Genomic DNA, 16,030 nt, shown 5'->3' with positions numbered 1-16,030 from the left:
GTTAATTTAGACCCAATGAAAAGACACAAAATTCTAAGTTAACAATTTCACAGACTTTTTTCTTTTTCCTGCATTTCAGCACCTTGAGTCCTCCTTTAAAAGAAACTGCATGTAGCACTCACTACCATTTGACTAACACCCTAGAGTGAGCCGAGTGCCTGCACACGTGGACGCCGAGGACCTTGACACATCCAGTGAACGATAAATCACATGCGAGACACCAGTTGTTTCACATGTGCTCTCTTGAACCTTTTAAATGTGAAATGCACCCACACTGAGCTGATTAAAAGCTCCTGTGAGTGTGAATTCTTCTCCCTGAATAGGTTTCTCCACCACAAAAGAACGTTTCATACATCATATTTGAAACAGATCGGAGCCTTAAAAGCAACTTTATTCTACTGCCATTATGAAACAGAGCTTTCATTGTCTGTTGCTGAAATGCTTTGAGTCATCTTCTTCCAGTAATAACTAATCTCTCACTCGCTCTCTTTGTATCTGACAAATCATGGACAGCCCAATTACAGGAGAGGAAAGCAGCATACCAGTTTCAGAGGGTGGACTCAAACACCCAACTAATGTTAAATGATTTTGTTTTGGAGTATAATTCACTTAAGCAAATGAATTCTGATAATCTACTTTGAGAGCAGACTGCAATAATAAATGGTTAAAATGAACCAGCACCGTCTAATAATGACGGAGCCAAACACGATTTCAAAAATCAGGAGACTGAAAAAATACAGTATAATTTGAGAAACCTGACAACTACTTATTCTCCATGTAAAATCCACAGCTCACATTTTTGTCTACAGTTTTTCACACCAGATCTGCTGCTTAGTTACTAATATTTCTGTCGCTTGAGCGACCTACTATAAAGCCCACTTCACACCAACACAGGTACGTGCACGGAAGTCTACCAACATGTGTGTATCTATGCATTTCATATAGACTTAAAATATGGCTGGCACAACTTTGGTGTCAAGGACTTGTCACTAGTTACCCTCATAAAGATCCAGCCAAATCTGTCCAGGATACTACAGGGGAAAAAAAAAAAAAAAAACAAAACCCCAGGAATTTTAAGAATGGCATAATGCTCATGCACGCAATTTCAGAGAAAATTTTAAATTTGATGGCTCTTAATTTTCAAGCGTTTGATTTTACAGAGTAATAACATGGACTTTTTTTGTGTAATATCTAATCTGAGGGAAGAAACCTTAAAGGGAGTACTTAGAGTGAATTGACAATTAATCTATTTCACTTTCAAGTATCTGCTTAGCAAGATGCATATTGAGCATGTATCTGAACTAATGAGACAGACTGAACCCTTATCTACAATCACAAAAAATTAAATGCAGCTAACATACATGCCATGTGTTCTTGAAGATAATCAGGAACTTCATATACTGTACTATGTCAAGCCACTTACCTGCTAATGGACAGTTGCTGATCATACAAGATATGTCAGAAGATTTCCTCCAGACTCTGAAGAATGCTTATGTATAACTAAAAGCGTTCAGGATTTACCTCCTTGGAGCCAGTGGTAAACTCCGGGTTAAGACTGTGTAACCCTGCTCACAAAATAAGGTAAATCCATAGCATATATTCATGAAAGAAGAGAGCCAAGTATTAACATTTGCACATTAACACCGTCAGGGACCTCATTAAAATAACTCTGTTTTCCCTATTAGCTCTGCTCCCTCACACCCCAAGTTTTCCTTTAGGAATATATTTGAATAAACAAGAGAAATGTCACAAATCTAAAAACAACAAAGTTTGTCTCTTTTAATTTGCATTCTCATTTTTCCATTATGATTTCTATCATGAGCAGAAAAGTGGCTGAATTATCTGATGATTTCCTTTCAGCAAATGCTGTTATCTCTCAGTCGGACATATCTAAGACATGCAAAGGAAAAGATACTGCAACTCCTCTGATGCAGCATGTGCCATATTTCACAGCTGCAAATGTTATAATCTTCAATAAAAGGAAGCCAATAATTCCCTTCAAGTCATGAAAGCACTAAGCTTAGTTGTGAATGACTGTATATAGAGTATGTTGTGACACATGCAGGAAGCGTTACGTTTTATAAGAAAGTTCAGATTCTTCTTGCCGTGATTTTGATAAGGAAGCAAGTCTTTGCCAAAAAAAAGGTATGTTTGTTTTCCAGATCCTTATATAGTCCTTACCACTCATGTATTTGTGCTTCCACTTGCATATACTAGCATACAGCATGACTCAATCCATCATCATCTCTTCGATGTATAAGGAGCACACAAACCAAGTGTGGGAATAAAGGGGACACGCTTTATTCATCATACAAGGAAACAGAACCATAATCTAGAACAAAGAGTATCTGGTGAGAAATAATAAACTCTACCTTCCAGCCAAAGCCCACAGCAAATCCTTTGATCCACATAAGAACTATGTTAAGCAGAAAAGCTTGATCCCCTTGAGCTAAACGCCTGCATCTCAAGTCCACGAACTGACCAGACTTACCTGTCATCACATGGATATGGCTCGGGGTCAACCAGTTAGCTACTATTCTGTTTTAAACTTTTGAGGGGTGAATGCTTACCATCTGTTTCTGCTGGACCTTATCTGCTACTGGTTCTTCTGGACCCAGGAAAGTAGTACGTAGACACCTAGGAAAGTCATGACCTCCTTGATGACAGTCCCTTTGTTCTTGCTAAGGTCCTCAAACCAACTAATGGGAAAGGCAGTAGTAATTCAGCTGGGAAAAGCTCTGGTCCATCTCATCTAGGAAAGAATTGAAAAGAAACTTACATGGGAAATCCTCTAAGTGACATTATTTCAGAGAAACATATAATGCATTACTGCAGTTGCAGTTTAAGCTACTGAACAAGGATTTCCATGTCACTTTTTATTCCAAAACTTCTAGGATTAGATTATTACAATTCCTACACAGAATAAGCTAAGTTTATCACTGTTCCTTAATATTGTGTTGTCTTTCACAATGAAAATGGAACATTCATTTATTTTCCAGGCTTCTCTAAAATATGCCATTTTCCCATAAATTCATTATTGCACATTTACTTTTCATTTACAAGTCAATAATATCTTAATTTCCAAATTCAGAATTGCATTTTATTTTTCCTGTTATATTATAGTTATATCCCAAGAGGAAAAAAATGCATTTAAGTTGGAGTGCAAGGTATCTTCATTTCTAACACTAGATGCACTTGTTACTAGTTAAAAAGTAAAGAACAAGTGCAAACTCATAAATTAACCTAGCAAAATTATATATTATCCTATATACTATAAGTGGCACATACTGTAACATGTAGCATAACTAACATATAGCAAAATATTCTGTACTAACCACCAAAGGCTTCATGCCCAGTACAACAGTGGAATATCCCACCTGAAAGGTAATGAAGACTGAGCAAATAACTGATACCCAAGGTCTGCCTGACATGACAAAGTGATGCCTCTCAGCCAAACATACAGTAAAAACCAATTTAATGCTTAGCCTTCAAATGGGTTTAAAAATTTTGAGTTCATATTACAGTCATGGCTGCAACCTCTGTCTGTGTGTGTATTTATATACACACTTGTATTTACATACATATATATAGCACTTTCTGTCCATCAGCCTCACTTCTCCCTGCATCAAGTTCAGTGCTGCTTATGGTGTTAGCAGAACTTGTACAAGATGAACAGTAGAGAGGGACATGTACCCCTGCATAATGCTGACACTCAAAGTTCATACCAATTGACTGGTTCTGCTAGTGGCTACAAAGATCAAAGGAACAGGTCTTTTTGCAACTCTAAGAGACCTATGGAAAGCACATGTTGCTTTGTTTTTAAATAATGACTTGACCACAGTCATACCTACCGCAAGCCTTGATCTGCAGGCAACCAATGAGTTAGATGTTCATCTGTTAACCTGCAGGTGAGCTCACCGACCCAGGAAAAGTCATCAGATTGGCTTTTAGATATTCCCCTTGTCTCACAGACAGTACACTACTGAACGGTGGTGATTAACTTCAGTTATGCCTCTCATGTTACCCTGAAATCTCTAAAGAACCCGTTGACTGCTTATTAAAAAAAACACCCAACCAAAAAACCCCACACATTAAAAAAAAAAGCCCACACACAACAGGCAGACCCATCCTTTGCTATAGCAATCAAGATCTTTGTTTTTGTGGGAATAGCAGAAATCCCCCAATAGAATTCATCTACACATTTAATCTTGACCTCTGAACAATTACTTAAAGGCTGAATTTCTTGTAGACATGAAATAGACCATTCTGCTTGAAGAAAGACTTTCAGAAAATGGATGGTTAATATTAATTGACTGGCTAGGAAGACTACAGTGAATGAAGAAATTCTTGTCATATACATACTTCCTATTTGCAGCTCTTCTGTAAGCAAATTCAACACTATACATGAGAACATCACATCCACGTCTCATTAATACAGTCATCACCCTTTAACATTTATTAAAGATTACATCTGCTTTGGGGTCTTTTCTATTTAGCCCATAGTATTATATGAAAAACAATCTAAATAAAATGAATACCATAGAGAGTTTTACAAAATATTTATTTTGAAAAAAATCACTCTGTGCAAATTTAACATTCTCAACACCAAAGTTTTATAAAAATGCTAAGACAACAGAAAGACAAGTGAAACATTAAACTGATCTTTTCTTAAATTACAAAGAAACAGATTCATTCTAAAGAAGCTATTGTAATTCTAAACATTAAAAAAAGAGAACTTTTTAAGATTTTACTTTTTTTATCTATTACAGCCAAATCCATGTATCAAAGGATGACTTTTTCCATCCTTTTTACAAACTTCCCCCCCAAACACTGTCCACAACTAAACCAAATACCCAAATGGTTTACACTTTCACTGTACATAGCTTGTGCTCCAAGAAAAGCTAGCACAATTTGATCATCATTTTCTCAGTGCCTAACAAAAAGTCACCTCTATACATTTGGTACAAAATTCTCTGTACAAACCAACTTCGCTCATGTAAATTTGAAGCAAACTTAAAGGAAGAGTATTTATTTGTGCCTTCAATTTGGTATAATGAAGGGACAGTGATTAAGCAAAATTTCACAAAGTAAAATTCAGTAACTGGGAATACTGTCTTTTTTTTTTTTTTTAATAATTACTATTGTATAAAAAAATTATATACTGCAGGTTATTAGGAATGGCAGACCCTAAATCTAACAGTGCTAGTTTTATAGTCCTCATCATAAAATAAGATTTTTCTGTACATTATTTAAGTTTCCTTTCTTCACTTTAAGCTATTTGTGAAAGCTGTTGTTGCATATTAAACAACCTTTTTTAAACAGGAGGAAACGTCCCCTTATGAAATTAAAAACAGTAAAATTATCATATTACTGTAAACACGATTAAAATGAAGACTAACAAAATGCAGTGTGACAGATAAGCCATGGTCTGGAAAGCTTTTTTCACATTTTCTTAACACAATATATGGCTCACACCACAAACAGCAGCAAAAAAAAAAAAAAAAAAAAAAAAAAAAAGCTATTGAAAAATTTCAAGTTACAGCCACGGGTGCCAGGCAGGATCCATACGACAGAGATTATCCAAGCTATTTGCAGCTGCTACCAGAGTGTTGACTTTGCTTTCTCCTCCTTCAAACTGAGCAAGATTATGAAGTCGAGTCATGATAGCAGTAACAGCTTTTTGAACTAGTGAAACCAGCTGCTGGCTGTCCATATTTTCAGGTTGCCCAGCTGCTGAGAGTGGAGAGGAAGTATCCTCTTGTGTTTTTTTGTGCCATGCAATTATTTCATCCCGTAGCACAGTTTTTAGGATGCCATCAACCTATATGAAGGAGAAAAATAAGACTATTATATTTAATCCAAAGAACCATCAGGGATTATAGATTTGTAACTAGATTTTAGTCAACAGCATTTTGACACTCTTGTTCCCACTTTGCAATCTCAGCCTTTTCAAGATGAGTATGGCTTCCAACTGTCTTTACTTTCCTCTCAAGGTTTTTCTTTTCATAAAAAGCTTTCATTATGAAAACACAACACAATGACTCCTACAAAAATGAAAAAAATCCCATAAACTACAACATATATTAAGATCTTCATACACACATACAGTCATGTATATTCTATTTTTAAATGACTCCACTAAATTTATGACTTTTCCCACACACATGCACACATACACAAAAGTCCTATGCAAAGATAAAAAGTGCTTTGCAAAGCTGGGGGTTTTTTTGCACAATGATTACGCTCTCAGAGAATACTGTTTTCTGCCAAACAGGGAAAGAACATACATACATATGTATATAATACATATTTGTACATACATACATATATATAGGCCAGTTCTATCCTTGGATGAAAAAGAAATGCCTGCAACAAATATTTTCCTGTTTTTTCTCATCACCGAGTTGAGTTACTGACATTTATCTGTCAACTCCAACAGTCTTGAGCTTCTAAAACAAACTTTTAGGTATCCAGTCTAAGTCAAACTCACTGTTTGCACATAAATAATAAAACATTTTATAACACATAGGCCAACATATACAAACACATATTAAATATATTTTATGGACATTTGTAAAAAAGATAAATGCAAAAAATGTTAAAAGTATTCCTCTTAAATCCAAAAGATAAACAACCTAAAGCAATAATCACCACATGCCTGAACTGAGCTGGGCACCCTTCACTCCAAAAAGAATAAATGGGCACCTGCGCTCTGATCTTCAAGGAATCATAGAATCACAGAATATCTCAAGTTGGAAGGGACCCATAAGGATCTTCGAGTCCAATTCCCTGCTCCCTGCTCCCTACCTAAAACTAAGCCATATGACTAAAAGCATCATCCAGATGCGCCTTGAACTCTTGACAGGCTTGGTGCCATGACCATTTCCCCAGGGAGCCTGTTCCAGTGACCGACCACCCTCTCAGTGAATAATTTTTTTCCTAATGTCCAGTCTGAACTTCCCCTGACACAGTTTCATTCCATTTCCTTGTGTCTTATTGCTGGTCACCAGAGAGAGGAGATCAGTGCCTCCCCCTCCACTGCCCTCCTTGAGGAAGTTGTAGCCAGCGATGCAGGCACCCCTCAGCCTTCTCTTCTCCAAGCTGAACAAGCCAAGTGACCTCAGCCGCTCCTCATAAGTCTTGCCCTAGGGAACTTTCACCATCTTGGTCACCCTCCCCTGGAGACCCTCTAATAGTTTGATGTCCTTCTTACATTGAGGTGCCCAAAACCGCACACAGTACTTGAGGTGGGGCCACACCAAATTGATGTGGCAAGTCTAATTGGGCATACATCATTCAGATGTTGAAATTAGAGGCTACGTCTGCAAATTCGTTTGCATGTATAGGCATAGCTTTGCAAAGATGAAGAATTATCAAAAATATTCTAACACAGCTTTCTGTACTATAAAGAAAAAAAACACTTTAGGATATTTTCCATCTTTTAAAATGTAACTAGCTCACACCATAGCTACAGCATGTTACATGCAATGTCTTTCTGGTGTAAATTGCTTGCCTAAGTGCAAGATGCCTCATTTTTGGAAAGCATTAGAATTTAAAAGGAAGTTAGACAATGTCTCTAATAAACTACACCCTGCTAAGAGCTAGAATCCATCAAAGTAACATCGTATCTTCATCATCCTACTCTACTAACAAAGGGCCAAGACACATTTCTATTCACAGATTATTATGAAGATTCTAAATGATGTTGCATTTGTCATTTTACTATTTACCACTGCCAGAATTTGTAAGGATTGATGAGGCTAGAGCACTGAAACAATCAGCCTAAATTAACATGTGTGGACAAAAAAATTAAATTAAGGGTAGAATTACACCTATCTTCCTTGTATTCTTTCCAAAAAGGTGAATTGCAAACCTTTCAGCTGGCTTTTATGATGACCTTAGGGTAAGGTTTAAAAACAAATACTGACTGTTCAGTTTCTACCTTAACCAAGAAAGTGCTGTTTAGTTTATAAACTGCCAAATATAACATGCCTGCAAACAACCTTTCAGAAGGTATACAAACCTTAAAGTTTGGCTGTGCAAAGCAGCGAGCTACCGCAATCATAGATGCAGTCAGTGGACCAGACACCCCAATGGTCGTAAGAAATTCAGAAATGTTTGGTGTAAGCCGGAATGGAACTGGACGATTGGCATCCAAATCTCCAGTAGCATCGTTAATGTCAAAGCGAAAGTAAGCTACATTTAGCTTGCCAGTATCCTGGATTTAAAAGCAAGATGCACAAAAGTAATTAAAGGAACAGATTTTCATTAATGAAACCAAAAGAAGTTGGATTTTTGTTTAATGTTAATACTCCAAGTACAAATAGTACCCCAATAGCTTTTTACTCTTTCAGTCAAACAGTCTTTGAGCAAAAAAGTTAAAATCAAAGGCATGCACAAAGTCAGGTATGTATTGCTCTCAAAACATCCCCTTACTAAATACACGTTACTGTAACATCAAATTTGAGTAATAGGTTCTTCTGTAGTATGGTCTATAAGGAGTCATGCAGATAGACAGATCTCCATTCTCTATGCATCCCAGCTCTGGGTAAGCATTCTCTATGCATTGTTCACTCTGGGTAAGCATCTGAATGCTTCTCTAGAGGGATTAAAGAATCTTAATTGTTAGACAGAGTATAGCACTCTATGCATTAAAATGGCATTAAGACTTTAATATATACCGCCCTTGCCCTACTACGGTTGCAAGCCTCATTTTCAATGTTGGGTTAAAACAGAAAAATCACTACTAATAGGAGCTGTAGCTTGACATGATGGCAATGCTTAAAAGAGAACAGTATTTGAGAAAGGGCATTCCCCTTTAAGAAAATTAAGCTCTAATTTTTTTTTTTTTTTAAATCTGTTTGACACAGAGATATATTCAAACCATTATATTTGAAGGAGGGCTAAAAAGAGACTTATCAGTTACTTACATGAACAGTTCCAATATCTAAGAACAATTTCAGACAAAGTTCTAAATTCTCACCACAGAAGGTAGAGTTGATGTCCACAGGGACTGCAGTTTAAATTACTACCTACATGATGTGCAATCACATATAAATGAAAAGCCTACTGAAATGCACTGTTAATTATATATGTCAAATTACTGTTTTGACTCATTTCAAAAGTATAGTCCAAATTTCCATTTGATCAAAGATGACAGCATGCATCTAGAACAAACTAAAGCATACCTGGGCAATCTGCAGCATTTCAGGGTTGAGTCTATTTAAATGAAAGATGAATTCTGCAAAGCCAATTAGGGCTAACTGAATAGTGAACATCTTTCGAAAAGTCCAGTAATCGGTAGCATTGGGGAATGTATGTAAAGCCCACTCCTTAAGCATACTGCGTGGCACCATGTTACTCTGTACTTCTTTAAGTATATCTCTGAGAACCTACATAGGAAAAATATTAGTTGAAAGCAACCATTTTTAATACGCTTCTCAGCAACAGACAAACATGCCAAAAGCAACTACAAAACTTCTTCTCTCAACTGCTGAACTTGAACTTGCTGAATCCTGAACTTGGATGCTTTCAATCCAACACTGTTTCCTGACTTCTTTGTCAAAACACACATAATACTTTGTTAGCCCATCCTCTGCACAGCTAGAAAATATTCTTTATCTGAAAAGACTAAATTTTTAAATAAAAATCAGATAAGCGTAAGAACTGCAAACAGGCATGTCAGAAAACCTGAAACTGAAAAGGTATATGACCTGATTTGAAGTATCTTCTGTTCAAGACTTTCAACTCACGATGCTGCACTTCCTTATGGGAAACTAACGGAACATACTCACCATTTTCTAGGTTCAGTGCAAGCTAGATATGCATTTTGCAGCAATAAAATAAAATCCTGTATTTTAAGCATAATAGCAAAATTTGAAATTATACATGGGACCTACAAAGCATGCAACCTAAAGATGGCTCTCTGCATGGTTTCTTCATATGCCGGGTAAAAGGTAAAGGATTTTTATTATACAAGATAGGGAAAAACACTGGAAAAGTAATTTGTATCATGTATTATTACAACAAAATTACCTCAAAAATACAAAAAGATAAAAGCTGAGAGGTCTATTCACCTGGTTCTGTCAGTGAACATTGTGCAATAGTTTTTTCCCCTAGATGGAAACATTTGCAATCTACCAAAATATGTAATCACTGTAGCATATACTAGCCTAATTAATTAGAAAAAGAAATAAAGTTAGGATCTGTTCTATTACACCAAAAAGCATGATAGTCATACTGACTTCAATTAAATGGCTGTTAAAGAGTTTCATAACCTGAAGGAAAAATTCTCAAAATAGAAACAGATGTTACGTAACACTTCATTTTATTTTGTAACAAAGAAAGCCTGAAAAGATAGTTTCTCTAAATTATGTCTGTGATACATTTATATTATGTATTTTCTAATAGCTGTATTTGAAATGGGACTTGCATTTTATGTAAGAATTTGCATTAACCTTATGATAAAAAAAACCCATAAAATAACCTTATTTATCACAACTGGATGTTTGATGGAGTTTACAGAGAGACGGAGCTTTGTTCTTTCTGAGTACTATGATTTATTAGGGTAAGATTACTCAACTGTTTCTATTTGACTTAGATGAAATGAACCCACTGGTAATTTTAGAAGATACATTAGAAGAACATAGGGAAGTCTGCATCGAATACCATGCTGTAAATGCTTATGTAAACTAGGAATGCTGTTTCCCATGTTATCAATTAATTATTTTCAAAGCACTATATGAAAGGGCCAAAAAGCAATCAACGCCTTGTCTGTTTTCAGTTGCAGTTACCCAAAACAACATAGAGTAAAACAAATACAGCTTTTTTGAAGCTTTCCAAGATAATCTAAAACACTAAAGAGTAATGTATTCTTGGGAATGCATATAACAAAAACAAAATAAACCCCCCCAAAATCAAAACACTACCTCTGCAAAATATATCTAATGAGAGGTGAATGGTCAGGGCAGGGGCGGATTGGACACAGTATCATAGAGTCCTCAGGAAAAGCCCTTGATTAAAATTCATTATATATTCTAATACCTGATGGCTAGCTTGAGTCCCTCGTGCTTGGACCGTTGCCAGTCTGTCATAGTAACGAGAAATAGGGTTGTCATGCTCAATGCCTTTCTTGGCACAGCGTTGCTTATAGATCTCCACCAGGGAAAGAGAAGAGGGATTGTCTTCAACCAAACGCATCTGTGGAGAAACTGCTACAACACGGGGGACTAGGAGTAATTTCAGAAGGGTGAGAGAGGATGGTGATAGGGGGGTGGGCAGACAAAGCAAAACAAAACAAAACAGTTAATCCATAACCCAAATACTAAGAGAAGAATTAGCATTCAAGTATCAGCCCTTAAAACACAACTGTGCTAATCAACTGAAGTATACCAAGAGAAAACTTTTATTACTACACTCATAACTAATTCACAAGCTCAGTTAAAAACAAAGCATGTATGATAGCAGATTTTTTTTTTAATCTTAACAGAAACTTCTCAACTATATTAGCAAAAAAAATTGAGCACTCATTATTCTTCCTACTTTTCTTTATCTGCAGAAAAGAGGGTAATATTTTGTTCAGATGCAAATGGGTTTGTAGTATCTGATTACATGACACTGGCATTATGTCAATAAAAATGACTCTGAACAACAAAACTACTAAACTCAATAGGGTATTTAAAGTGATTCAGAAGAACAGGAGGAAAAAAATCTGAACATAGTTGAGGAACAGATGTTTAAATGATACTATTTGAAAATAACATAGGGAAGACATAAGGAAATATTCAATAATAAGAAAACTTAAGCCACTGAGCTTTCCCTTGATGAGCAGTAAACTTGCAAAAACCCTATTTGCACTTTCATGGAGCTCAGCAGATGTATCATCCTTCTGAGTCTTATGTGCATCCCCACCTACATCAAGACAGACAAGGCCTCTTCCATAGATAGCTTTTCCAGTGAGACTGCTTGTACTGTTTGACAGCAACCTCCAGTTACCCCCAAAACTGTTCTCTCATCATTTGTCTCAGAATCTGTAATAACTAACCTCAGAAATATAGGGAAAAGTTGTTTAAATGCATTTAAATTGTTTGATGTAATTTCTTCAATCTTAAAGAAGAAAATGCATTCTGCAGAAGGGAGGGGTGTTAATGAGCTATTTCTTCTGGCCTGCTTCCATTAACCTCTGGCAGCAGAGAAATGAATGTTAAGTTCTTTCAAATAGTATCAAACACAAGGTACAGAATTATTTCCAAAAACACTATAGTTTAAAAACAGCTCTTTGAAGGAAAACATGTTACTTCACTCATCATGTTATATAGGGGATATATTTCTGTATCAATGGCCTTGTTTACCATATTTTTCAAGGCTTTATCTACTGCATTTCTGTTATTTTGGCCTCAGAGCGATGCAAAATTGTCCTCATATATGTAGAGGTACTATATTTACCTTTTGTTATAACAAATCCCTTGGCTTGTACATTTTGGTCTTTTTCAGGTTAGAACTCAAATATGCATTTCTAACTCTGTAAGTGCAATTTGCATTATCTGGCCACCCAAGCTCATGACAGCAACTACATGTCAATAGATACTATTAGCCCAAACAGGAGGACTGATAAAGCCATACTTTTTTTAAAATCAGATCTCAGCACTTTTTAAAAGGACAACAGCAAAGGAGCAGCTTTGCCTTAGTGTCTTTGATAAAAGTTTCTCTTATCCATAATATATTTCCTCCTCACCAACCAAGGATTATTAGAACTGACTAATGCAATGTACAGAACTCATTTATATGAATTTAGTAAGTGATTCATTGGCCTTCTGAAATGAAAAGCATTTATATATTAATATGAAGTAACTACACAGCTGTAAGCTGGTACTTGCCAACAGCCTTAGTATCTGGAAAACACAGGAGCTTAACTATTTTAAAGCATTTACATTAGTATTTGAACCACAAGCAGATCAAGTATGTTGCCAGGTGAGACTTGGATATTCTCTGTTCCTCAATTCATGAATGAATTATTTATAATCAACACATGAAAAAGCCAAGATACACAAGGAAAGAGAAAGAATTAAGACCGTGTGTTCAACCTTCATTCACTGTTCCTGTTTTGAAATGCTTATCTATGTGACCTTTTTATTACATGAGTATTTTGCCCATTTATACACATAAATCATATTGCAACCCTCCTTAACGGTCCTCATTAAGGCCTCCTTACCATTATGTTTGTTAATTCTGTAATGTTTAAGCATTGCCAGGTGGTGCTGTTGGCAAAGTGCACTCTCCAAACCAAGTAACCTTTTACGGGATCATAGAAGTACGCCCAACAGAAGTCCTGCATCCAGTATCTAGATTATGAATGGATTTTATTTGGCAACAACTAACCAGTCAGTATATATTCCTGAAAGTAAACATCACCATGGATATACAAAGTTACTTCAAAAATTACAAAGATATGTTCTCATATCAGAGAATTCAGAAAGTATATATAAAATTCAAAGCTCTACAAAAAATTGTTTCTTCTTCTGTGTTATGTGGAAGAGGTAGAAGAAATTCAATATTTATATATTGCAACTGGAGGAGAAAAAGTTTTGTCCTGTCCCTCCCCAGTTGTGTCTAAACACTTGTTCTGAAGTACATGTATCTATTTCCATAGCAACAGATGGGCATGACTCTGCCTTATATATGTTATTCAAAACTGAACTTTATACCATAAATGATGCGTGTAAACTCTTCTAAAAACACCCTAGATTGCCTGCAATCAACTCTACTTCTTCAGAGGGGTGCTACAATGCCAGAAAAGACTAATCACCTAGACAGATGTGAATTTACCTTCTGAATATTCAAAAACTTCAGTATCAGTGATTAGTAGCTGTCAAAAACTTTAGCAATTATAATCTTTGCGCATAACATATATTTAAAAATAATATAAAAATCCCTCTTTTCAGTACCTGTAAAAAACAAATGTCTTTTTGTGGTTTCCTTCCTTTTCTCTAAGCAAGGGTTCAAAAGGCGAAGAAGTTGTAATACCCGCTCTTCTCTACGAGACTCTGTCAGGCAAGCATCATTCATTACCAGATATGGGTAAATCTTTCCATTATGGCCTCGGATATAGAGTCTTCTAGCTGCAGTATTGTGTTTCTGAACTATCTCCACTCTGGGCATAAACCTATCAGGAAAAAAGGGATATTAAAGCATCTGAGCTAATCTCCTCTGATATTAAATCATGACATAAAAAAAAAACCAAAAACCAAAAACAAACGCTCAAAACTCCCCAAAAACAACCAACCAAAAAAACCCAACAAACCACCAAAGAAATAAGGCAGTGCAACTATATTACAAGGTACAATTCTATTATCTAGCTAGCCCATGGTTTCTATTTTGTAGTCAAAAAGCTCTTCTGTTTGATTTTATTTGTTTTTACGAAAACACAGTTCTCGAGCAAAATTAATCATTAGATCAGACCTTTATCACTATTTTGAAGAGTAGTACCTCTATTGACATCAAATATTCTCAGCTAAAATCAACATAAAAGAAAACCAAATATACTCTTCATATAACAGTACAGTTGCTTAGTGAGACAATGTTAAATTACCAAAGGAGCATAAAATAAAAAATAAAGGTGTTATACCAAAGTATGACTCTATATATGGAATTTAAATATATGAAATATACACAACATCTACTTTTACAAAGTAGACGGTTGGACGAGGTTTCCATTTTCATCTCTGTTTTCAGGTTTACAAAAAGGGTAAATTTACCAAAGGGTATTTTTAGGTTACCTTGCTATCTTGATGTAGTAATGTGTTGGCTTTGGCATAAGGAATTCTCCAGGTATCTCTACTTCTGCAGTTTGAGCTGAAAAATTACTTAGAAAGCGGCACTTTTCCTCTATGAGGAAGAACTTTGGAAGCTGTTTAGTTTTTGCCTCCAGAATTTTGATCCATTTCTTCAGTTTAGAGATAAGATTGTGAAGTTTCATTGACCCTGGCACACTGAAGTCAAAGTCTAAAAGAAAAAAAAAAATATATATATATACACATCCCCGGCATTTCAAATTCTATATAGGATATTTAACTATAAAGTGTCAAAAGTTTGCATTTGCAAAGAGGTTCTTTCAGCCACATGCCTTCAAGCAAAATACTTTAAGGAGTTCCACATACAGCACACACACTTGTTACGTAGAAAGGCATCACACCAGTTTCGAATACTATAGTATAACAGAAAGGTACTACAATCAGCAACTCACACAAAATAAGGAAAGCATACTACCAAGCAAGTCCAGCAGAGAAACACGGCTACCTATGAACCCTAAAATGCAAAGAAAAACTAGCAGGTTCAAACACAGAAGAGACGTAAGAATCATTAAGGAAGTGTCAGAGTGTAATTGGTATAGGATCATACAACAGCAACAACACTACAACAGAAGATGCTGGAGGAGAACAGATCGTACAGTTCAATAGTGCAAACCTAACACACACATAGACCTGTACTGCCTTTAAAAGACAGGTTCTGTTGAATATTTCATCTCTATGGAAAATCTTTTAGTAAAGTTCTAAAATTATATATAACTTAAACTTGTCGGCATCTGCTGCCTCTCTTCAGTACACAGCTTTAAAATACTATTATTTAGTAAATAATGATCTTCCCAAGATTTTCCTGTTTTACAGTCATGTAAACCTTAGAAAAATACACTGTGAAAATTTCAAATACTGCTACTGTATTTAACTGTCTATATACTGCAACCAGCCAGACTGCATAGAAAAAAAGCAGCAACAAACCAATAGATTAGATTAGATCAGATCATTTAGTGAAAGAGGAAAAGTAAGCTTATTTTACAGTCTAGCACTATAATTTTCTGCCTGTTTCATTAAAAGTGATTTATTTATTTAAAATCAATAGAGGCTTTTTACTTTCAAAAGGGATGAAAGAGCCTCAACTGCAGGACAAGTAGTAAAACTGCTATTACTATTATTCTCCTACACTGAGCTGCAAGAAAATTCTCTTTATTCCTTCCTGGCTTAGATAACAATTGCAT

At 35.7% G+C, this 16,030-nt stretch overlaps 1 protein-coding gene across 6 annotated transcripts in view; it reads right to left on the bottom strand.

Moving 5' to 3' along the window:
* Nucleotides 1–4,542: 4,542 nt before the first annotated feature.
* The window catches only part of TRRAP (transformation/transcription domain associated protein), a 102,937-nt gene continuing 91,449 nt past the window's right edge, over nucleotides 4,543–16,030 (bottom strand). For all 6 annotated transcript variants that reach the window (XM_069810173.1, XM_069810172.1, XM_069810176.1 and 3 more), the window contains 6 exons: nucleotides 14,775–15,000; nucleotides 13,944–14,161; nucleotides 11,044–11,228; nucleotides 9,189–9,392; nucleotides 8,024–8,218; nucleotides 4,543–5,821 (listed from right to left, as the gene is read on the bottom strand). In XM_069810173.1, the coding sequence (XP_069666274.1) occupies nucleotides 5,537–5,821; nucleotides 8,024–8,218; nucleotides 9,189–9,392; nucleotides 11,044–11,228; nucleotides 13,944–14,161; nucleotides 14,775–15,000 (1,313 nt within the window). In that variant the 3' untranslated portion in view covers nucleotides 4,543–5,536. The remainder of the gene's footprint in view (nucleotides 5,822–8,023; nucleotides 8,219–9,188; nucleotides 9,393–11,043; nucleotides 11,229–13,943; nucleotides 14,162–14,774; nucleotides 15,001–16,030) is intronic.

The sequence above is a fragment of the Haliaeetus albicilla genome, chromosome 22 (assembly GCF_947461875.1).
Source record: "Haliaeetus albicilla chromosome 22, bHalAlb1.1, whole genome shotgun sequence".
NCBI classification, from domain to species: domain Eukaryota; kingdom Metazoa; phylum Chordata; class Aves; order Accipitriformes; family Accipitridae; genus Haliaeetus; species Haliaeetus albicilla.
This window is presented reverse-complemented; position numbering and strand designations above follow the sequence as displayed.